General features: G+C 55.2%; 1 protein-coding gene across 1 annotated transcript; it reads left to right on the top strand.

The window, feature by feature from the left end:
- Positions 1-736: 736 nt before the first annotated feature.
- Positions 737-11,253, top strand: LOC144676784 (protein SET-like). Its single transcript, XM_078537108.1, has 7 exons — positions 737-1,474; positions 3,453-3,530; positions 4,461-4,572; positions 6,477-6,637; positions 7,888-7,973; positions 10,484-10,605; positions 11,090-11,253. Exons 1-7 carry the CDS (start codon positions 1,061-1,063, stop codon positions 11,194-11,196), a joined length of 1,080 nt encoding a protein of 359 aa, XP_078393234.1. The 5' UTR covers positions 737-1,060; the 3' UTR covers positions 11,197-11,253.
- The last annotated feature ends 12,989 nt before the right edge of the window (positions 11,254-24,242 follow it).

Here is a 24,242-nt window from a genome sequence, read left to right as displayed (position 1 = left end):
AGAACGCCTCCCATTGGAGGAAAGGGTAGGCGCCGGACCAACCGGAGAGCCCGTTATAATACCCGAGTAGAGGGGGTGGGGCCACGAATGAGAGACGACCTCCAATTGGAGGAACGGTTCGACGCCAGGCTAATCGGGAACCCGACAGCGCCCCTTCCGGCTCGCGCTGGCGAGAGGCGCCTTCCCCATTGGCGGGGAGACGAGGGGACGGACCAATGGGAAACGCCCACCCACTCCGTCACTCACGCGGGCAGAACGCCACCTTTCCCCTCAGCCATTCAAACCAATCGGAGAGCCCCTGACACTCTTCGCGGGCGGGGCTGGAAAGAGAGGCACTTTGCCATAGGAGGGCAGGGGACCAATCGGAAAGCCGCTTCCACATGAGGGTTGGGGGCGGGGGAAAGGGAGGCGCCTTCCCATTTGGAGGCGACGGACCAACCAGAGAGCCGGTACCAGGGAACAGGGGGGGGGGGGGGGGGGGAAAAAGAGAGGCGCCTTCCCATTGGAGGCGGCCGACCAACCGGAGAGCCGCTTCCAGAGGAGAGGGAGAGAGGGGGGCGGGCGAATGAGCGGCGGCCACCCATTGGCAGAACGAGTGGTAGGGGGGCGGGCCGACCGGCCAACCAACCAACCAGCGCCTTCGTTACATCGGCAGACCCCCCGGGTGGGAGCTCGACGAGAGAGGCTTTGCGATTGGCGGGAGGGCGACGGACCAACGGTAACGGCCGTTACTGGCGAGTGAGTGAGTGGGAGAGAGAGCGAGCGAAGTGGGGGGGGAAGGGAAGAGGTTGTTGAAAGTGGGGGGGGGAAAAGGAATATGAGGTAAAGTTTAAAAACCCCGGAGGAGAGAATAAACGGACCGTTAATATTTTTTCCCCCCTCCCCCAATATTTAAAAAAAATTCCTTCGGGCGGACGGACGGGCGAAAATCTGAGGGTGGGGGAAGGGGGGGGGGAGGAGAAAAAGAGGCGCGAAAAGTTTTTAACCGACCGGAAAGTTTCGAGGGAAAAATAATTTTTAAAGACCCGCCGGTCGAAGAGAGAGAGGTCCGCTCACCGAGATGAGCGGGGCTCCCGAGACCAAGCTGCCCCGCTTGGAGGCGCCGGAATCGGGCGACAAGTCGACGACGACGACGACGGCGGGCCAGCAGGCCAAGGCCGCGGGGGCTGCCGCGCATGCGCCGGCCGCCGAGGGGGCGGGGCCGGCGGCCGTTGCCAAGGCGACCGCGGGCGCCGCGTCGTCGGTGGTGGTCGTGGGAGGGGGAGGAGAGCTGGCCACGCCCCTGGCCGTCGCCCGGGAGACGCAGCGCGCCCTCGAGGCGGTGGACGCCTGCCAGCGCGAGCTGGAGGCGCTGAACGAGCGCGCCAGCGAGGAGATCCTGCGCGTGGAGCGGCGCTACGGCGAGATGCGGCGGCCGCACCTGGAGCGGCGCAACCGGCTGATCGAGGACATCCCCGGCTTCTGGGTCACCGCCGTATCCTTTTGTTTGTGGGGGTAGGGGAGCAACAACAACAACCTGGCATTGGCGAACCTCCCCTGCACCGGTGCATCTCTGCATTGCTTAACCTCCCCTGCACCGGTGCATCTCTGCATTGCCAAATCTCCCCTGCACTGGTGCATCTCTGCATTGCTTAACCTCCCCTGCACCGGTGCATCTCTGCATTGCCAAATCTCTCCTGCACCAGTGCATCACTGCATTGCCGCATCTCCCCATGCACCGGTGCATCTCTGCATTGCCGCATCTCCCCTGCACCGGTGCATCTCTGCATTGCCAAATCTGTCCTGCACCGGTGCATCTCTGCATTGCCGCATCTGCCCTGCACCGGTGCGTTGCTGCATCTCCCCTGCACCGGTGCATCTCTGTATTGCCAAATCTGCCCTGCACCGGTGCATCTCTGCATTGTCGCATCTCCCCTGCACAGTGCATCTCTGCATTGTCGCATCTCCCCTCCACCGGTGCATCTCTGCATTGCCGCATCTCCCCTGCACTGGTGCATCTCTGCATTGCTGCATCTCCCCTGCACCAGTGCATCTCTGCATAGGCAAATCTCCCCTGCACCGGTGCAACACTGCATTGGCGAATCTCCCCTGATCTGGTGCATCTTTGCCACGGAACCCCCCCCTACCCTGAATCCTTTGCATTGCAGAACCCCTCTCTCTCCACCCCCCCCCCCCTCCCTGCTAGACTGCTGTAACTTTGTGGAGAAACCTCCTCCTTTGCATTGCGAGACTCTATAAAGCTGTTTACACAGAGCCCCCTGCTTCGCATTGTAGAACTCCCAAGAGCAGTTTGCAGGGAAGCCTTGCATTGCAAACATCTCAGCTGATGCGTTTTACAGGGCCGAACCCGCGACTGATGCAGTTTTACGGAGAAACCCTCACTCCGCACGCAGTGGCAAAGCCTCTCTCTTCCTCTCTCTCTCTCTTCCTCCCTCCTGCAGCTGCAGCTTAGACAACGTTTGCCTTGCGAAATCTCTGGGCTGGTGCCATTTTTACAGCGAGGCCCCGCTCTGCATTGCAAAGCCCCTCTGAATGCAGCTTACAGAGAGCCAGCGCGCTGTGTGACTCCCGTCCAACTGCGATACGCTCACGCCAGAGGCAGTGACGGGACACGAGGCCAGCCCCTGGGGTGAGGGGGTTGCCCTACAACGAGAGGCTGAGTGAATTGGGTGTCCCCTCCCTGGAGTTTAGAAGAACGAGAGGCGATCTCATGGAGGATTCTGGGGCACTTGACGGGGGGGATGCTGAGAGGACGGCTTCCCCCTCGTGGAGTGGGGGGGCGGGGAATGTAGCCGGGAGTGTCTGGCTGGATCGTGGATCGCTCGAACCCCTGACCTTTAACCCCAGTGAATTTCAGTAGCTGTGAATTGAAACGCCTGGTTTTCAAATTGAATTTCCATCTTCAGTGTTGCTCACGTGCCCTTTTTTTTAACCCCAGCCAGTCGAACCCCTTGCGTCTTTTCTACCCGGCGATGAGGAGAATGTTGATCTTGCCCTCGGCGGCCACCAGCTTAAGGGGCGCTTGGTGTTTTTTTTTTTGATTTAGCGGACTGGTTTCAGACGCGCGCCGGCTCTGTGCACCCCGGCAGATCACCATCCGCATCTCGGCCCTCCCGGTCCCTCACCGTCCATCTCCACTCCAGCCCCACTCCAGGCTGCTCGCCGAGCTGTGACTTGCCACGGCCCGAACCTCGTTTAACCATCGTAACGCTCGCGATTGCCCTTGAATACGGTTACCCTGACCAGCAGACAGGCAGGGGCACCGCCCGTGATCGCCAACACTCCTGCACCCTCTCCAGCAGTGGGTGTGGGTAGTGAGCCAGCGCAGACAGGCGCCGGTTATCCCAACCAGGCCATGCTGGACTGCGGGCAGCGAGCTGAGGAGATGGGCTACAGAACTAACTGAGCGGACGAGCTTGCTATGTGACATTCCTTGACTCTCGCTCTGCCAGTTCCTCAATCACCCACAGCTCTCTGCTCTCATTGATGAGAACGATGAGGAGGTCTTTAACTACATGATGAGGCTAGAGGTAAGAATCTCGATGAATTGTGTGCTTTCTGTCCCTGTCTCTTCCTGTGACTCCATCAGTAAACGTAAAGACTTACACAATCACCCTCTCGTGTTTCAATCTCGATCTATCTCACCACGTTTGTAGAACTTGTGTTCCCCTCCCAAACTTTCGCCTGAGGGAAGCAAGCGTTGGGGTATGTGAGATCAGGTACAGCACGGGGTTAGATACAGAGTAAAGCTCCCTCTACACCGTCCCCATCAAACACTCCCAGGACAGGTACAGCACGGGGTTAGATACAGAGTAAAGCTCCCTCTACACTGTCCCCATCAAACACTCCCAGAACAGGTACAGCACGGGGTTAGATACAGAGTAAAGCTCACTCTACACCGTCCCCATCAAACACTCCCAGGACAGGTACAGCACGGGGTTAGATACAGAGTAAAGCTCCCTCTACACCGTCCCCATCAAACACTCCCAGGACAGGTACAGCACGGGGTTAGATACAGAGTAAAGCTCCCTCTACACTGTCCCCATCAAACACTCCCAGGACAGGTACAGCACGGGGTTAGATACAGAGTAAAGCTCCCTCTAAATCGGTGCCTTTTGCTGACCAACCCTTGCAGCTATTCATTGTTACGTACACATCCCTCATGTTAAAAGTGAATAAAACCTTGTGGTTGTAGGGTTCCCAAGGTGGGGATATAATAACTGGGCAGGCAGAGTGGTGATCGAACCCTCTTCACCCCGGGAGCTTTGCTGCTGGTCTGACCCAGCGTTAACCGGAGTGCACCCGGAGACTGTTTTACCCTTCGTGGTGTTGCATCTCTTCCTTCACCCTGGTAATTCTCAATTACACTGGGTGTGCTTTACGCTGAGCTTTGCCCCCCACCCAGCCGAAGTGCTTTTGGTGCCTGTTTAATACCATCCGGCTGTCTTTTAAACCCACAGGTCGAGGAGTTTGAAGACATCAAGTCCGGCTACAGAATCAAGTTCAACTTCAGCGAGAACCCTTACTTCGAGAACAACCTCATCATCAAAGAGTTTCACCTGGGAACTGGAGGTGAGTAGGAGGAGGCGGGGGGGAATTAAAGTTGTTTCAGTGGCTGGCAGGGTCAGTTTGTCCACACTGCACTTTACTCTTGGTTCTGCGCCCCCCCCCCCCCCCCCCCCCCCCCCCCCAATGTTTAACCGGGTGAAGCTGTTGCCCTGGTTTTCAGTTTGTTTTAACTTGATCCTGCCAAGGCGCTGAGGCTCTTTTCGAACGTCACGGCTATAAGTCAATCATGGGACCTGCGAAATGTGCGATTTAAAAACCTGCACTTGTTTTGTGCCCTGGAGGCAGGACAACATCCCCAAAGCGCACAGTGAGAGTCGAGATCAACTGGGTTTGACACTGAGACACACGCACGACGTCAGGGACAGATGACCCAAAGCTGGGTCAGAATCCCGCCCACAGGACCATCCAGCGCCTCCTGCTGTCCAGTTTTGGATGCTGGGTCAGGGCATCTCACTGCTAAGGGCCCTTCCTGAGTAAGGGGGGAATGCCCTGGTGATGTTATATGGTGTTGGGTGTCTAAGGCCACTGGAGCCAGTTTCCAGTCTGCCCGCTGTCTGTGCTTTCAGGAGGCGGAGGGCAGTTACAGAGTGAGGCTGCCCACCTCCCCCTCCACCGCCCCCAGTCTACTCAGTGGCAGAGACCCAGCCAGAACCCACCCCGATGAGCCAGGTTCCCAGCGACGGAGGGATGCAAACAAACTGCCTTTCGAATGGAAATCGTCCCCGTGTTTTTCCAAGGGATCACAGCACAACACTGACTCTCTCAGCCCCGCGAAATCACCCCCCTCATCTGTCAGGGCATTCTTTCTTCTCAAAGGACAGACACACACAGGCCGGTTCCAGCCTGCCAAGCTGAAGCAGATTGAACAGTGTAGAGGGAGCTTTACTCTGTATCTAACCCCGTGCTGTACCTGCCCTGGGAGTGTTTGATGGGGACGGTGAAGAGGGAGCTTTACTCTGTATCTAACCCCGTGCTGTACCTGTCCTGGGAGTGTTTGATGGGGACAGTGTAGAGGGAGCTTTACTCTGTATCTAACCCCGTGCTGTATCTGTCCTGGGAGTGTTTGATGGGGACGGTGTAGAGGGAGCTTTACTCTGTATCTAACCCCGTGCTGTACCTGTCCTGGGAGTGTTTGACGGGGGCAGTGTAGAGGGAGCTTTACTCTGTATCTAACCCCGTGCTGTACCTGTCCTGAGAGTGTTTGATGGGGACGGTGTAGAGGGAGCTTTACTCTCTATCTAACCCCGTGCTGTACCTGTCCTGGGAGTGTTTGATGGGGACGGTGTAGAGGGAGCTTTACTCTGTATCTAACCCCGTGCTGTACCTGTCCTGGGAGTGTTTGATGGGGACGGTGTAGAGGGAGCTTTACTCTGTATCTAACCCCGTGCTGTACCTGTCCTGGGAGTGTTTGATGGGGACGGTGTAGAGGGAGCTTTACTCTGTATTTAACCCCGTGCTGTACCTGTCCTGGGAGTGTTTGATGGGGACGGTGTAGAGGGAGCTTTACTCTGTATCTAACCCCGTGCTGTACCTGTCCTGGGAGTGTTTGATGGGGACGGTGTAGAGGGAGCTTTACTCTGTATCTAACCCCGTGCTGTACCTGTCCTGGGAGTGTTTGATGGGGACGGTGTAGAGGGAGCTTTACTCTGTATCTAACCCCGTGCTGTACCTGTCCTGGGAGTGTTTGATGGGGACGGTGTAGAGGGAGCTTTACTCTGTATCTAACCCCGTGCTGTACCTGTCCTGGGAGTGTTTGATGGGGACAGTGTAGAGGGAGCTTTACTCTGTATCTAACCCCGTGCTGTACCTGTCCTGGGAGTGTTTGATGGGGACAGTGTAGGGAGCAGGAACCAGCTGGCTGTTGTGTTCTGCGGACTGGCTGTGACAACTGCTTCTCCCGTTCACAGGGAAGCCGGTGTCCCAGTCCACGCCCATCAAATGGAAGAAGGGGATGGATTTGACGGCGTTGAACAAAAGTCTGCATGAGAAGGGTCGGAAGCGAGGGCATCGCAGTTTCTTCGCCTGGTTCACAGAGCACCGGAACCCCACCACGGATGAAATCGCCGAGGTCTGTTTTCCTGAGCCTCACCCGGATTCCAAACTAAAGATCACCCTAAAATAAAAACAGAAAACACTGGAAAAATTCAGCAGGTCTGGCAGTATCTGTGGAGAGAGAAACAGAGTTAATGTTCCGAGTCCAATGTTACTCTTCTTCAGAGCTAAGAAGAGTCATATGGACTCGAAACTTCGATTCTGTTTCTCTCTCCGCAGATGCTGCCAGACCTGCTGTGTATTTCCAGCATTTTCTGTTTTTATTTCAGCATCCACGGTATTTTGCTTTTATCTTTGAAGATCGCTCTGTCTGTGTCTGTGTGTGTGTGATGGGAATTTCCTGGGCGGTACGCGATTCCTTCTACAAAAAATTCTCATCCTTTTTTTGTTGTCCTTGAGAGTGCACACATGTGGCCTTGAGAGCAGGATCTGAATTTCAGCTCCGAGCCCTCTGGCCCAGATTGTGACACTGCTCACTGTATGTACACACTCTCGCGCTTGCGCTCTCTCTCTCTCTCTCTCTCTGTGTGTCTCTCTCTCTCACTCACACGCACACACATAGTCATGCTTGCGCACTAACACTTGCACACGTGTACACACCTCACTCTCTCTCACACACTCACTCACACTTGCATCCATCCACGCACACTCACTCGTGCATGTGCGCGCGCTCAATCTCACACAGACATCCTCATGCTCAATGTCATGCTCACGCACTCATACTCACCCATTCATGCGCACGCGCGCACACTCTTACTCTCACTCACCTGCACACTCACTCACTGTCATGCTCACGCACTCGTACCCATTCACGCACACTCTCTCCCTCTCACACACAGTCACGTTGGCATGCACACACACTCACCCATTCACACGCGCACGCAATTTCTCACACACTGTCACGCTCGTGCGCATACACCCATTCTCTCTCTCTCACTGTCACGCTCGCATGCCTGCACACATTCATTCTCACGTGATCTCTCTCGCTGTCTCTCATTCTGTCACATGCACACACAGTCACGCACTCTCTCTCTCTCACACACACACACACACACACACACACACACACACACACGCGCGTATGCTCCCTGTGCAGCTACCTGACTAGGGCTGGGCGTGGGGGTATTGGACAGTTGATTGGGTGTGACGGGTGTTATCCAGGGCTGCAGGCAGTGAATGGAAGGATTTGCAGACGGATGCTCTTGTCACTGTTTGCCTGAGCTGAGCACTGAGATCATGCTCCTGTTCTCTCACTTTGCCTCTCAGGTGCTGAAAGATGATATGTGGCCAAACCCCCTGCAATACTTCCTGATCGCCGAGAGTGAGAGCGGGGAGAACGGCCTGGATGACAGGTGAGCAGAAAATAATCACGCACTGTCCGACTGTAATAAACCGCTGCCCCTTGGAGACCCGATGCTGCTTCAGCAACTCGGACACAGGAGATGGTGGGGCAGAGACCAGAACCGAGGGGGCCATCAAATAGGAGACAGTCACTGATAAACCCAACGGGGGATTCGGGAGGAACCTCTTTCCCCAGGGGGAGTGTGCAAAGGCGAAACTCGCAACCACAGGGAGTGGTTGGCGCGAGTATTTTAACGGCAGGAGGTCACCGGACTTGTTGCATCGTCGTTTCCCCTGCCCAGCGCCGCGTCTTTGTGACCCTCCTTGGGTCTCACGGGACTGCAGCTTCCACAGCGCCCAGCTGACCCGCCCGTTCTCCACCTGAGCCTGGGTGGCATCGGATACCCGATTGCCTCGGGGGTGGGGAGTTGGGGGGAGGCTCCAAAGCTGTTCTTGTTCACTGCAGGAACCCTGACCGTTTTATTCCCACCGCCTTCCCCTGTAAAAGCCTCTTGTGACATGGTTTATTTGGTAATCAGAGGATGTCATCAATAAGCATTGTGACAGAGTTTCGTAACTGTATTTCCCCTGATGGGGCGGAGCAAGTGGGATCGCTTCTGTTCAGTTTCGTACTGTTTTTTATGTATTAAAAAAAAAATCCCTCCCTGCGACCCTCTGGCGTCAGTGCCGCTCCTGGTTATAAGCGTCCATCTGTGTGACTGGAGGACTGTCGTCCACTCAGCTCCCAGAATTGGGCGGCTGCCCTGCCCGGAGGAGTAACGTGACCCCCCCCACCACCCTTCACAGCTAAACACTCCTGTAACAGCAGCTGAACTATTGTCGGAGGTTGTGGGAGGAGCACCGTTACCAAACCATTCACTGTTGGACCATGGCCAGCCCTGTCCTGGAGGAGCATCACAGGAACAGGAAGTGGCCATTCAGCCCCTCGAGCCTGTTCCAGCGGCTGCTCTGCCCCTCCCCCTAACGCCATCTGCTGTAGTATCTTTTTATATCCTGAGCTAAAATCCAGCTGTCGCAATTTACCGTGATCAGATACATAAGAAATAGGAGCAGGAGTCGGCCACTCAGCCCCTCCAGCTTGCCCCGCCATTCAATAAGATCATGGCTGATCTGCCCCAGGCCTCAACTCCTCTTTCGTGCCAGCTCCTCATAGCCCTCAACTCCCCCGATATTCCAAAAATCTATCTACCCCCTCTTTAACTACTTTGTGATCCAGCCTCCACAACTCTCTGGGGTAGAGAATTCCAGACATTCACTACCCTCCTGAGAGAAGAAATTCCTTCTCATCTCCGTTTTAAATGAGTGTCCCCTTATTCTGTAACTATATCCCCTAGTCCGAGATTCCCCCACTAGCGGAAACATCTTCTCAAACATCTACCCTGACAAGCCCCCTCAGAATCTCATACGTTTCAATAAGATCACCCCTCATTCTTCTAAACTCTAATGAATAAAGGCCTAACCTGTTTAGCTGTTCTTGATAAGTCAACTCCTTCATCCCCAGGAATCAGCCTAGTGAACCTCTTTTGAATGGCCCCCAATCCCAGTATATTCTTTCTTATATACGGGGACCAAAACTGTACACAGTACTCCAGGTGCGGCCTCACCAACACCCTGTACAGTTGTAACAAGACTTCCCTATTTTTAAACTCCAAACCCCCCTCGCAATACAGGCCCAAATTCCATTCGCTGCCTTAATTACTTGCTGCCCCTGCATGCTAACTTTTTGTGTTTCATGCACAAGAACACCCAGATCCCTCTGTGCTGCACTTTTTTCGGAGTCTCTCTCCAATTAAATAACGGACGGCCTTTTGATTCTTCCTACCAAAGTGCATGACCTCACACTTTCCTACATTAAACTCCCATCTGCCAAGATTTTGCCCACTCACTCAACCTGTCTATGTCCCCTTGCAGATTCCTTATGTCCTCATCCCCAATCTATTTTTGTATCGTCAGCAGAATCTCACAGTGCAGAAGAGGCCCTTCGGCCCATCAAGTCTGCACTGACATGTACCTACCTAACCCCACTTACCAGCACTTGGCCCGTAGCCTTGAATGTTATGACGTGCTGAGCAAATTCGGATACATTACCACTCTGCCCCCTCCTCCAAGTCATTAATATATAGAGAGTAAATAATCGGGGCCCCAGGACTGACCCTTGTGGCACTCCACTAGTTACGTCTTTCCAACCTGAAAAGGACCCGTGAATCCTAGTCAAGTGCCGACTCCTTGTGCTTTTCTGCGGGAGAGAGTTCCACACAAACCCCTGTGCTGGTTTCTAGCTCACCCCACCTTGTCCCCGACTCCACCCGTTTCGCCAGCGGGGGTGGGGAGGGGGAGAGCCTCTCCCCGCCTGGTCAGCTCTGCCCAAAACCCTTCTATAGCCGAAGAGAAAACCGCCCCCCCCCACCCCACTCGACCGGGGGAGGCGCAGGCCGCTGACTCTGCCCGCCGACTCCTCCCGTGCTGCCGCTAACTCTTGACTGCAATCCTTCTGGCGCAGCGACGAAGAGAACGGGGACGACTCGGTGGTTATCGTGGACGAGGACGAGGATGAGGAGGAGGACGACGACGACGATGACGACGACGTGCAGGAGATCGTGGACGAAGAGGACGAGGAAGAAGGTGAGTCGGGGGCCCCTTCCCCGCAGCCTCGTGCGCGCAAGAGAGAACCCGGCCCCCCAAAACCGCCCGCAATCAGGGAGGTGGGTTATTGCCCTTCGAGCCCCTGAAACTGGGGTGGGGGGGGTCGGTGTAGCGATCAGGGGCAGGACCTGTCTTTTGATGGGGCCGGGGTGCTGGTGGAGGGACCTCCTCAGACCAGGGCAGTTCAGGTCAATTTGGGCCGTGGCTGCTGCTGCTGCCTGGGTCTCCCACCCGTACCTGGGGCGAGGGCAGAGGCAGCGTCTAGCCTGTGACGGCTTCCACTGCGGGATTTCCCTGCCCGCTTAAACCCCCCCCAACCGACCGACTTCCTCACCGAATTGAAATTCTGGCAAACAGTCACCAGGGGGTTGGACGGCGGTGGTGGAGGGGGGAGAAGAATCGACAGTTCGGGGGGTTGGGGACCAGCCTGGCATTAACGCGGCTGTCGATTGCTTTCCCTCAGGATCGGAGGATGACGTGGAGGAGATTGACGATGGCGAGGAAGTGGAAGAGGAGGGGGTCGAGCTGGAAGGGGAGGAGGATGAAGCCAAGGAAGGTGGTGATGGATAAAGGCTGCCTTCTCCCGCCCTCCTCTTATCCCTTTGCCCCTTCCAAAAAAAAACAAAATAGCTGAAAAACGGGTGCATTCGCTGGTGTGTGTGTGTGTGTGTGTGTGTGTGTGTGTGTGTGTGTGAGAGAGCGAGAGAGAGAGAGAGAGTGAGTGTGGGTGTGCGTGTGGACCCCCTCGTATTCCAGAGAGAAAGAGGGACCCACTGGGACTCCAGAGCTTAGCCTGAGTGTGTGGGAACCAGCATTCGTTCAGTTCTCTCTTTTTTTTAAAAGCTTCTTACCTTCCTAAACCCCCTCCCCCTCACACCCTAGAGCTGAGGTTCCCACTCCTGATCACTCTGCGGTGTGTATGTGTGTGTGTGTCCGTCCCGCACCTGCCTTTCCTGCCAGGAATCGGGCGCTGGATTCTGCCGGTATCGTGCTGCACTGTGACGCCCTCACGGCTGACCAGCTCGCCTAGACCATGCGCAGGAGGGCACCCCGTGCAAATAACTGGCCCCTGAGGCGCCAGGCCAGTGATCGTGGAGCCATTTCCCAGAAATCATTCCCTCGCCCTCACGTTCACCGATGACACGTTTCTATGCACAGGTTGTATCGAGTCAAGGGGAGCGTGAGCCTCGGGAGACTCTGCACTTGTTGGCTCTGCCTATATATTCCTCTTTTTAATATGCAAGATAATACAAAAGGAGATGATTGTTCGGGCTGTGCAGAGGGAGCTTCACCCCCCCGTTGAACCTGATCCCCAAGATCTCTCTATGCACATGTCCGTGTCTCAAAGGAATGGTGTTGATCCCCACTGTCCTGTGAGGAGGGAGGTTATATGTCCAGCATTCGAGGCTCTCTTTCCCATCCCCAGCCTCGCCCCCAGTATTTCTCCCCCTGCCATGTTAGTCGTTCAGATCTCCGTTGTTTTTTTCCTTAATCTTAGCTTTGTTTGTTTTCTTTCGAGAAGGTTCAGTTCCGTGCCCATTTAGATACCTGCCCGAGCAGACGCCGCGATCTCTCCCCTCCTCAAGGCCCCCGCACGCTTCCTGCAGCTCCAGCGGTATCGTGGCTGGTCCACCGGGCACGGTGGGAAATGCAGTGGTGGTTCGAAAAGCCCCTGCCCCTACCCTGTCTGCTGCTGCACTACCCTCACCGAGAGGGCAGGCAGTGACCCCCCCCACCCCGGAGGACGGGCAGAGACCCCCCTCAGAGGGCAGGCAGTGACCCACACCAGCTTGGCGCCTGGGGTGGAGGGGAGTTTGGGGGTCCGCAGTCAGGAGCATTCAATTGCGGGCGACAGACGCGCTCATTTCAGCTGGGTCGGGAGGACGCACGTTGACTGGCTTTCTCATCCTCGGGCCAGTAACAGAGGGGGTGGGTGGTGTCGATCAGCTTGGCCAATCGCCAGGCGTGCAGACGCCAAAGCCCCCGACCCCACTGACACTTCAGTAACTCCCAAGCGGCTGAAAAGGTTCATTTGGTTTCCCCCACCCTGCCTCGTGTAAATAATGTCTGATGATACTGCGCACAGCCTCCGGCCGCAATAATGGTCTTTTTGGACTTCCCGACCCCTGCAGCCATGATGAAGGTGGTGTTGGGGGTGGGGGAAGGAGGAGGAAGGTTACGCACTCTGCCCCCTGACCTACGGCACCCGACCACCGCAGAGGTCACGTTCAGGGGGACCCGCCCCCGTTCTTGCAGCTTGACCGGGTGGCGAGCGGACCCCACGTTTGTTTAGGGCGTAGCCCAGCTGACCACTGCCAAAACAGAGGCTGTCCTTGGCCCCTGCTGGGAATCCACAGGGCAGCCCACGTCGCATCCCTCAATCGCTGCAGCAGCCGCAGATTTAAAACCCATCTCCCTGTTGGGAGAGGCTCCTATCAGTGAAACTCGTCTCCAGCTTTAGTCTGCTCAAAACAAAATTTTAAAAAAGAGTTTAGCCCCCCCCACCACCCCGGGACGTTTTCCCAAATCGTTGCCCACCCTCGTTTTCATAGCTGGCCTCTCTCTCCCACAGGGTGCTTCTTTCTGCTCTCATCCTGAGTGAGAGTGTGTGCCTGCCTGCATGCATGCATGTGTGGTTGGGTGTGCATTCATGGCTGCTTCTTTTTCTACAGAGTGTACATAACCAGTACAGATTGAACAGACAGCAGCGCAACCCCAACCTGGGACATGCCAACACGCACACGAGGCTGTAGGCGGCTGTTAGGAGCAGTATGGGAGGGGAGGGGGCTGTTTGCCCTTTCGAACAGGTGGTGGGGTTGGAGTTGCCCCTAGGGTCATGCTGTTGTGGGTTAGTCTTTGACAGACTGAGCGCGATGCGTTTTTGGGCTAAGTGACCCCGTTCCAAAAGTGTCTCGACCCAGGGCGTGACACATCCCTTCATTCATAGTTAATCGATGCAAGATGCTTCCTGGGATTTGGACCACAGGCAGCTTACTGACCTCAGTTTTACCCTCCTGCCCCGGGAGTGTTTGACGAGGACAGTGTAGAGGAAGCTTTACTCTGTATCTAACCCCGTGCTGTACCTGTCCTGGGAGTGTTTGATGGGGGACGGTGTAGAGGGAGCTTTACTCTGTATCTAACCCCGTGCTGTACCTGTCCTGGGAGTGTTTGATGGGGACAGTGTAGAGGGAGATTTACTCTGTATCTAACCCCGTGCTGTACCTGTCCAGGGAGTGTTTGATGGGGACGGTGTAGAGGGAGCTTTACTCTGTATCTAACCCCGTGCTGTACCTGTCCTGGGAGTGTTTGATGAGACTCTAGGGATCCAAAGTGGGGAAGAGACTGTATCCCAGTACTGTGGGCAGAGATGAGGTAGCTGTGTCTGTGATAAATTCTGCAGCATGTCTGTCGCTCAGAGTCTATGTTTGAATGAAAAGGGACAGTCGTGTCAGTGGATCGGGACGATCCCTGATTCCCTCCGAGCTCAGAGATTGAATACGTCACCAACTGGACTTGGCCGCGGAGAGCAGGAATCTTATGGATTGCCCCCCCGGTCCCAGGCCTGCTCTTGCTCCTCCCCGTTGCCATTCAGGGTGGGGGGGAAAGGGCCTCAAGACCGGGCACGAGTCGAGGTGTAGGGTGTGCTGTGCGACGGCTGCTCACAGAGCACCACTGCCACTTGCGTGGTCCTCGCATGCGACCAGAGGCTGTCGGCATCACTGGAGACCCCCACCCTCCTTTGCTGACTCAGACGCTGATTGTGCACCCTTCCCTGCCCCAGCAGAGGCTGGCGATTCCCATGCTCCGCGCACTCTTGCTGAGCAGTGCCAAGCGCGCAGATTGATTTTTAAAATTTGCTCCAACCCATTAACCGCCCTGAAACTCTATTTTTAAATAATGCCACCAGCCGGTGGATTGCAGCCCCGCGCAGTTCAAATCAGATGTTTTATTGCAGCGACTAACAATACTTGGCCATGTGTGTGCGTGTGTGTGTGTGTGTGCACGCGTGCGTGCGTGTAAACTTTTAAACGGTTTCCGTGTAGCAATAAGGGCGATTTTTTTATATAGGTGAGCGTCGCAGCCAGGGGTCGAGTTGCACTGAGGGGCTAAGTCTGCTTGAGGGTGACGAGTGACACCTCCCGCCGTCTCATCCTGACTCCGTGCTCCTTCCCGTGTCCCGTCCCCCACACCGTCCTCCTCCCCACCCTTGTGCTCGCGATGCATTGGGAAGTGTGACCTGTTCCCCCACGGTGACTTATTTTTAGATTATACTTTGAATGACGGAACCCTGCTGTTATGGAGGATTTTGTTGTCCTCCCCTCCCTCCCACCCCCTCCTCACTGATATTTCTTTTCTGTTGAGAATTTAAGGAAAAAAAACAAACTAGTTTTTATGTTGCAATTAAATAATATTGTCTAGTTCTTTTGCTTTGGAGTCCAGTTATTTTCTGGAGGTTGAAGAATATCTGAGTCAAAGGCGCTGTAAGTCAGGTTCATATTTTAATAAATTCTGTTTTGTCTCAATTTAGTCACTTGACCCTTTTTAACTGATTTGTTTTCAACATCTCCTCCCTTGGGTGAATGTGCTTCCCTGCCTCTCCGTCTCTCTCCCCCTCCCCAGTCTCTCCCTCGCACCCACACCTCCCCCCCCCCCCCTGCCGCTTTGCCCTCACGTTTGACCGCACACTCCGTCCGCTCCTTCTGGCATCCCCTACCCCTGAGCTCACCAGTACTACCGGCCTGCCTTGCGCGGACTCCCGCTCCTGTGCCTGCTACCTCCGAGCAGGCGGCAGGGGGTCCTCCTCCCTCTAGACGGTGTTGGGGGAGGGAGGGGGTGCGTTGACTGGGTTCCCGCAGCCTGACCCGGCCAACCCCCACCCCCATGTCAAGACAGTCGCGCCCGCCAGCCCAGAGCGAATCTGGCAAGGAATCAGCCACACCCAGCAACTCAGCAGCCGGGCCGACGACAAGAGCAAAAGGGGAGCTCAACTCCAAGCGGTGCTTCTGTAACTTCAGCAAGCTCGGCCACAGCTTCTTTGGAGACGTGGATAAGGTATGTGTATCCTCGCCTGCTAAGTTTGTTAATGACACCCAAGATAGGTTAGGACAGTGAGTTGTCAAGAGGAGGTAGAGAGTCTGCAAGGCGGTTTAGATCGGTCCAGTCACTGGGCAAAAGTACAATGTGGGAGAATGTGAACTTGTCCACTTTGGCAGGAAGAATAGAAAAGCTGCGTGTTGTTTAAGTGAGGAGAGACTGCGGAACTCCTGAGGTGCAGAGGGACCTGGGTGTCCTGGTGCACGAATCACAAAAAGTTAGTATGCAGATGCAGCAAGTGATTAGGAAGGCAAGCGTTCATTGCAAGGGGAATGCAGGGCCTTACTTACCACATCCTGTTACGATCGGGATGGGAGGAGTACACCGTCTGTCTCTAGTCCCACTGCCCCCACAGCTCTCGACGCACGTTTGAACGATTCCTCCGGCTAGTTCTACGGCCAAATCTGTGCTTTGCCCCCGAATCTCAGAATGACCACTCAAAGCCCAGGTTTCTTCAACAAGCAACAAAAATTATCAGTGTACCAGAAAACCAGACTTGTCAAGCGGAACGGCAAAGCTTTTGCAAATACGGTATGAAATATGAAGGTATAATAATTACTCTTGTTTTCAAAATGCCCTGAGTCACTCTCTCACACACTGCCCCGCCCCTCCCCTCCCCTCCCCACCAAAAATAATAAAATAAAATAAGAGGAATTGAGCCAAAAGGTTAAAAGCCAACGGTTCAAGGGAAAAGGAGAGATGGCGGAGTGCTTGAAATGGCGTCTGGGCTATACGCTTGGCTTCTCAGTACCAATCTGCGAAACGGTCGATGATTCTTGCGCTACTTTTCAGGCAGAATTCGAGGAAAGCTCGCAGTCCGTCAATTTCACCGCGTCGAGCAACTTCCGTCCGCTTTTTGCCCCCGACTGGGTCTGGAGCCGTTGTGCTCTTTACCCGCTTTGGGGAGAAAGCGGCAGCGAAACCAGCCTGCCAGGCAGTGGCTTTGCGGCTGGACCGGCAGTCCAGAGACCCGGGGTGATGCTCTGGGGACCCGGGTTCGAATCCCGCCCCGGCAGATGGTGGGATTCGAATTCGCTTAAAAAAAAATCTGGAATTAAAAGTCTGATGATGATGACCATGTCGATGTTGTAAAAACCCACCTGGTTCACTAATGTCCCTTTAGGGAAGGAAACCTGTCGCCCTTACAGATATGCCCGGCCTACATATCTCTTAAATGCCCTCTGAACTAGGGCAATTAGGGATGGCCCTTTGGGAGTCCAGGAGGTTTCCAGCGTCTTTAAAACTGCTGAATTACCTTTTCTTGTGAAATGCTGTCTTTTCCAGGAACCAGAGCCACCAGAGACCTTGTGTTAACCCTTTAAGGGGCAGTGTCTTTTTTTTTAAAAAAAACACATTCTTCCAGAATGTTCTTAGCCCTTGAAGATTAACCATTTTCTGTGATTAAAGCGTTTATGACAGTCTGGCGCACTGTGTACAGTTTTGGTCTCCTTATTTGAAGAAAGATGTACTCTTACTGGAAGCCGTTCAGAGAAGGTTCAGTCGGCCGATTCCTGGGAACGAAGGGGGTTTGTCTTATGAGGAAAGGTTGGGCCTCTACCCATTGGAGTTTAGAAGAATGAGGGGTGATCTTATTGAAACATATCAGATTCTGAGGGGAGGGGGTTTGACAGGGTGGATGCTGAGAGGATGTTTACCCCCCCTCGTGGGAGAATCTAGAACGAGGAGGGGGCACAGTTTCAGAATAAGGGGTCTCCCATTGAAGACGGAGACGAGGAGGAATTTCTTCTCTCAGAGGGTGGTCAGTCTGTGGAATTCTCTCTCCCACCCCAGAGAGCAGCGGAGGCCGGATCAGTGAATATATTCAAGGCCGAGTGAGACAGGTTTCAGGTTTCTGATCGACGAGGGAGTCGAGGGTTATGGGGGGAGCAGACAGTAGAGTGGAGTTGAGGCCACAATCAGATCAGCCACCATCTTAGTGAAGGGTGGAGCAGGCTCGAGGGGCTGACTGTCCTGCTCCTAAATCCTATGTTTCTTCGCCCTTGCCCCTCCCTCCCTCCCTCGGAGCAGCTTCTTTACCCAGAGAGTGTGGAACGCACTACCACAGAAAGCCGCCCGCACTCCCCCTCAATCCAGCCTAAAGCCATGAGTCTATCCCTCTATACTCCTGTAGACTGTTCCTTCTGATGTCTGCTCCCAGTCTTGACACCCCCCTCTGCACATTATCACAAGGGACTATTGCTCCCTCAAGAGGGTTCTCTCTCCTGTGGGTAGCAACCCAGGGCTGCCCACCGCAATCGGAAAAGAGCGCCCATCGTTCCCCTGTTTCGGAAGGGGATATTCAGCCTCTACCCTTGACCGTGCTGGGAAGATGGCGGCGTAGTGGTGATATCGCTGGACTAGTAATCCAGAGGCCCCAGGCTCTGGGGACGCGGGTGCAAATCCGCACCCCAGCCGCTGGTGGAATTTAAATTCGATGAGTAAAATCTGGAATTGGAAGTCGGTGACGGTGACCGTGAAACTATCATCGATTGTTGTGTAAAAAAAAAAAACCCCATCTGGTTCACTAATGCCCCTTTAGGGAGGGAAATCTGCCGTCCTTAACCCGGTCTAGCCTACGCGTGACTCCAGACCCCACAGCATAGCGGTTGACTCTTAACTGCCCCCAACCCTCCCCTTAAAATGGTCAGTTCAAGGGGGCAATTAGGGATGGGCAGCAAAACGCTGGCCTAGCCAGCGGCGCCCACGTCCCCGTGAGAGAATTAAGTTTCAAAACTCTCCGTTAACCCCTCGGCCAGGACGGGTTCAAGGAGCTGGGCTGGACCCACAACGTTTGGAGATGGTAGCTAGCTGGTTCACTAAAACCTTCTGCTGAATTTACTGGGCACTTCCCCCGCGGTGCTCCCTCGCTGGGCCTGGAGTGGGGTTGAAACGATCGGGAGCTGAGACTTGAGACACAGTGAGCAGCAACCCTCTCCCCACCCCCCAACGTGGAAGTGTTAACTTATCTGTGTGCAACTCACTAGATGAATTATAGGCCTGGTCGATCCAATCCACCATCTGCCGCGCTGATCGTTCAGTGACTCTGGTGTTGTTGACTGTTCGCTCTCAGTCAGTCTAGAGAAGGACCGAGACTCAAAGCCAGGAAATCCTCAGCAGGAGAGAGCTGGGGGGGAACCTGTGGAGCCCCGTGACCCGCTGTTCCCCTCGGGCCGGGAATTTGCCGAGAATTCACCGGAATGTTCGCAGGGCTGAAAGGGTTAAATGGCGGGGTCAGGTCACACAGACCGGGCTTGTATTCCCTCGGCTACCGAAGCACAAGGGGTGACCAAAACCGAGGGGGTTGAAGGCGATCGAAGGATTCGGTAGGGTCGATTAGAGGAAAACTATTGCCTCTGGAAGGGGTTGAGCGGGAGGGTGTTGGGGAGCCCAGAACGAGGGGGCAGAACCTTAAACTGAGAGGCAGGCCGTTCAGGGGTGGGGGATGTCAGGAAGCTCATCTTCACACACAAGGGGAGCGGGAATCGGGAAGTGTCTCCTCCCTGAAAAGCTGTCGACGTTGGGAGGTGGGTGAAAATGTCAAACTTGAGATTGAGTTTGCTCGGTTTTTGTTGGGTAAGGGGGGTTAAGGGTTACGGGACCGAGGCGAGCAGATGGAGTTAAGGTACAGAACGGCCGTGACCAGATTGAATAAAAGAATAGGCTCAAGAGGGTTGAATGACCTTCCCCCTGTTCCTGTGTAACAGCCTAGATGGGCTGAACGGCCTCCTCCTGTTCCTGTGTAACAGCCTAGATGGGCTGAGCGGCCTCCCCCCCTGCTCCTGTGTGACAGGCTCGAGAAGGACTGAATGGCCTCCTGTTCCTGTGCAACGGGATCGAGAGGGGCTGAAAAGCCTCCTGTTCCTGTGTAACAGGCTCGAGAGGGACTGAATGGCCTCCCCCTGTTCCTGTGTAACAGGCTCGAGAGGGGCTGAATGGCCTCCTCCTGTTCCTGTGTAACAGGCTCGAGAGGGACTGAATGGCCTCCCCCTGTTCCTGTGTAACAGATTCAAGAGGGGTTGAATGGCCTCCTCCTATTCCTGTGTAATAGGCTCAGGAGGGGCTGAATGGCCTCCTTTTCCTGTGTAATAGGCTCAAAAGGGGGTTGAATGTCCGCCTCCTGTTCATGTGTAACAGGCTTGAGAGAGAGGGGCTGAATGGCCTCCTGTTCATGTGTAACAGGCTCGGAAGGGGCTGAATGGCCTCCTCCTGTTCCTGTGCAACAGATTCGAGAGGGGCTGAATGGCCTCGTCCTATCCCTGTGTAATAGGCTCAGGAGGGGCTGAATGGCCTCCTCCTGTTCATATGTCCACTTGCTACACATCAGCCTCATCACTCGTGCAGTATACCCCAAAATAGCATTGTCAGGGGGACATTTTATCTATAATTTAGTTTGATTTCGGTGATTGAATGAATACTAAGCAGTTTACACTCAATGTAACAGAGCCCAAGCAGTCCTTTGGGTGTATTATCATCTGCATTGACAATAGATGGCACCATTGAGTTGGACGTGAATCATTTAACCCTTCGGACTGCAGTGTGGAGGCCAGAAATTGTTCCTCGGGACACCCTTCAGCAGGGCCAGTGAAGGGTAGATCAACCAGGAAGTTACCCGCGATGAGGGGCAATCAGTTCATGTGTAGAGTTGGGCGCAGTACCCAGTGTTTATAAAGGGTTTAACGTGCAATAGGTGGAGAGACTAGGATTGTTCCTAAAGAGCAGAGAAGGTTAAGGGCAGGGGGGGGAGATTGAATTGAGGCGTTCAGAATCACGAGGGGTGGGTTTGGATCGAGTGAATAAGGAGAAACTGTTTCCAGTGGCGGGAGGGTCGGTAACCAGAGGGACACAGATTGAAGAGAATCGGTAAAAGATCCAGAGAGGGGGTGGGGGGGAGATGAGGAGAATGTTTTTGACCCAGCGAGTTGTTGGGATCTGGAAGGCGCTGCCTGAAAGGGCGGCGGAAGCAGATTCAATAGGAACGTTCAAAAGGCGGTGGGGGGGAATTGGAGAAATACTCGAAGGGGAAAAATTGATAGCGTGTGGGATTGATGGGATAGATCTTTCAGGCTCGATGGGCTGAATGGCATCCCCCCCTCTCCAGGGCGTTGCGTTGTGTGGCACAGCAAGATGGAGACACACTAAAAGGAGCCAAGGGTTCAATGCCGCTGGTGGCTCGGGGAAGAAGAAGCCTGTAGCGTCCTTGGCTGACCCTCTCGTACCCGATAGCGGTGCCCGTGAATCCCAGGAGCAAAGACCCTGCGTTTCTCTGGCCCCTTCCACCTCCTCTGGGTGTCCCTGAGCCGCCCACAGCCGCTGCAGGGCTTTTTTTTCCCCCCCCCCCTTTGGAAGTGTTGGTCCCCTGTCACGATGGAGGAAACGAGGCAGCCAATTGGCGCACAGCAAGATCCACAAACAGCGATGTGATAATGACCTGGATAATCTGGGTTTTTTTTTTAAAGTGATGTTGATTGAGGGCTAAATGTTGCTACCCACCCCAGGGCACAAAGGGATAGAAAACCCACCTGCTCTGCTCCAAACTAGTGCTGTGCGATATTTTCTATTAGCCTGAGGGGACAGGTGAGTCCTCAGTTCCCCTTTCTATTGAGCGTTCCTGTTGAATCTGCTCCCGCCGCCCTTTCAGGCAGCGCCTTCCAGATCACAGCAACTCGCTGTGTCAAAAACATTCTCCTCATCTCCTCCCCACCCCGTCTAATTCTTCTGAACTTTCCCTTAAATCTCTGCCCCTCTGGTTAGTAACCCTCCTGCCAGTGGGAACAGTTTCTCCTTATTTGCCCTTGTCAAGACGCCTGGTGATGTTGAACGTCCTGATTGAATCTCCGCCCCAGGGGGAACAATCGCTTTTTCTTGCAAAACCTCTTGGAAAGAATGTAATAAAGTTGAAATTTTCTGAATGAGCGACAACACCAGGACCCATAAACATCACGGCTGTGTTAAATAGGAGCCAGGTGGCGAGGAAGACAGCAAAGCCTCTCTCTCTATCTCTGTCTCTCTCTCTCATGTGCTCTCTCTATCGCGTGTGCACTCTACCACTCGTGTGCGCTCTCTCGTGCTCTTTCTCCAGGAGAGGCTCCATAAACCAGGTGGCACTCCCCAGCGCTGCACTGTCGGAGGGTCAGTGCTGAGGGAGCGCTGCACTGTCGGAGGGTCAGTACTGAGAGAGCGCCGCACTGTCGGAGGGTCAGTACTGAGAGAGCGCCGCACTGTCGGAGGTGCTTTCTTCCAGTCAAAACAATAAACCGAGGCCCTGTCTGCCCTCTTCGGGGGTGGGGGGTGTGAACAATCCCCTGGAGGGAGACTGGGGGCTGTTTTCCCCGCTGTCCGGGGGCACTGGCTCGACACCGGCGAAAACAACAGTCGCGTCGCCCCGCGTCCCGAGCGCAGGCGCGCCAATCGGCCCCGTGTCCCACGCCGCGATAGAGCGGCCGCGCGCCCGAGGTACTTTGCTGGCCGCGAGTGGCTTTGGGAGGCGGTGAGAAGCGAGGGCTTCTGCGGCCAAAGGGGCGGGGTGCGGGTGGACAGGATGATAAATCCTGGGCTCTGACAGCCCTGCTGCTGGTCATTGTGAGGCTCAGTGACCAGCGTCTGTGTGGGAGACAGTTCCTGCTGTCGACGACTCCCTGACTTCCCGTTCTATTGTCCCGCCGGAGGTATTCAGGAGCTCTTTTCGGAGGCTGACGTGGGTGGGACCAACCTCCCCCCTCTCCCTCCTCCCTCGCTGCCTCCGCTTCAGTGATCGGAATAATTGAAGAGAGGTTTCCCTCTTGTCCGCTGCTCCCACCCCTGTCCAGTTGCAGGAGAATGATGGATTGCACTCGATGCTGGAGTGGGCAGAATTCAACACAGAAGCTTTGTCTTGTTTGGCGAGCACCAGGTCCCCTCCCGACCTCCCTCCAGCCAGTGTCCAGTGAGGCCGGCACTCACGTTCCCAGTCTGTACTGCGCCTAGTACTGGGCAGGGAGTCCGAACCCACTGCCGGACCCCTCTGCAAACATTCAGCCCCCCCCCGCGACCGAACTCGTACCAAGTCCCGTCCGTCCATACGCCCCTCACCTTCCCCGCTCCCACTCAGCTCCCCCGCACCTGACACGCTCCCTGTTAGACCAGTCCCGCCTCCTCCAGCCCCTACACCTCTCCCTATCTCTGTAACCTCCTCCAGCCCCTACACCCCTCCCTATCTCTGTAACCTCCTCCAGCCCCTACAACCCTCCCTATCTCTGTAACCTCCTCCAGCCCCCTACAACCCTCCCTATCTCTGTAACCTCCTCCAGTCCCTACAACCCTCCCTATCTCTGTAACCTCCTCCAACCCCTACAACCCTCCCTATCTCTGTAACCTCCTCCAACCCCTACAACCCTCCCTATCTCTGTAACCTCCTCCAGCCCCTACAACCCTCCCTATCTCTGTAACCTCCTCCAGCCCCGACACCCCTCCCTATCTCTGTAACCTCCTCCAGCCCCTACACCCCTCCCTATCTCTGTAACCTCCTCCAGCCCCTACATCCCTCCCTATCTCTGTAACCTCCTCCAGCCCCTACACCCCTCCCTATCTCTGTAAGTCCCTACAACCCTCCCTATCTCTGTAAACTCCTCCAGCCCCTACAACCCTCCCTATCTCTGTAACCTCCTCCAGCCCCTACAACCCTCCCTATCTCTGTAACCCCCTCCAGCCCCAACACCCCTCCCTATCTCTATAACCTCCTCCAGCCCCGACACCCCCTCCCTATCTCTGTAACCCCCTCCAGCCCCAACACCCCTATCTCTGTAACCTCCTCCAGCCCCTACAACCCTCCCTATCTCTGTAACCTCTTCCAGCCCCTACACCCCTCACTATCTCTGTAACATCCTCCAGCCCCCTACAACCGTCCCTATCTCTGTAACATCCTCCAACCCCCTACAACCCTCCCTATCTCTGTAACCTCCTCCAGCCCCTACACCCCTCCCTATCTCTAACCTCCTCCAGCCCCTACAACCCTCCCTTTCTCTGTAACCTCCTCCAGCCCCTGCAACCTTCCCTATCCTTGTAACCTCCTGCAGCCCCTACAACCCTCCCTATCTCTGTAACCTCCTGCAGCCCCTACACCCCTCCCTATCTCTGTAACCTCCTACAACCCTCCCTATCTCTGTAACCTCCTCCAGCCCCTACAACCCTCCCTATCTCTGTAACCTCCTCCAGCCCCTACAAACCCTCCCTATCTCTGTAACCTCCTCCAGCCCCTACACCCCTCCCTATCTCTGTAAACCTCCTCCAGCCCCTACAAACCCTCCCTATCTCTGTAACCTCCTCCAGCCCCTACAAACCCTCCCTCCCTCCTCCAGCCCTCCGTGCTCCTCCGATTCCGGCCTCTTGCGCGTCCCTCGACATCAGACCCACCCGACCTCCCCGTTTGGTGGGGGGAAAGGACCGAATGGTCCGCTTTACACCCCCCGTCGCTCTTAGTGGGATCTTGCTGTGCGCGAACCCGGCCGCCGCCTTCCCTGCGTTAAAAGCAGCGGCCGCGCCCCTGG

This window comes from Cetorhinus maximus, unplaced genomic scaffold (assembly GCF_964194155.1).
Source record: "Cetorhinus maximus unplaced genomic scaffold, sCetMax3.hap1.1 HAP1_SCAFFOLD_1905, whole genome shotgun sequence".
NCBI lineage: Eukaryota > Metazoa > Chordata > Chondrichthyes > Lamniformes > Cetorhinidae > Cetorhinus > Cetorhinus maximus.
This window is presented reverse-complemented; position numbering and strand designations above follow the sequence as displayed.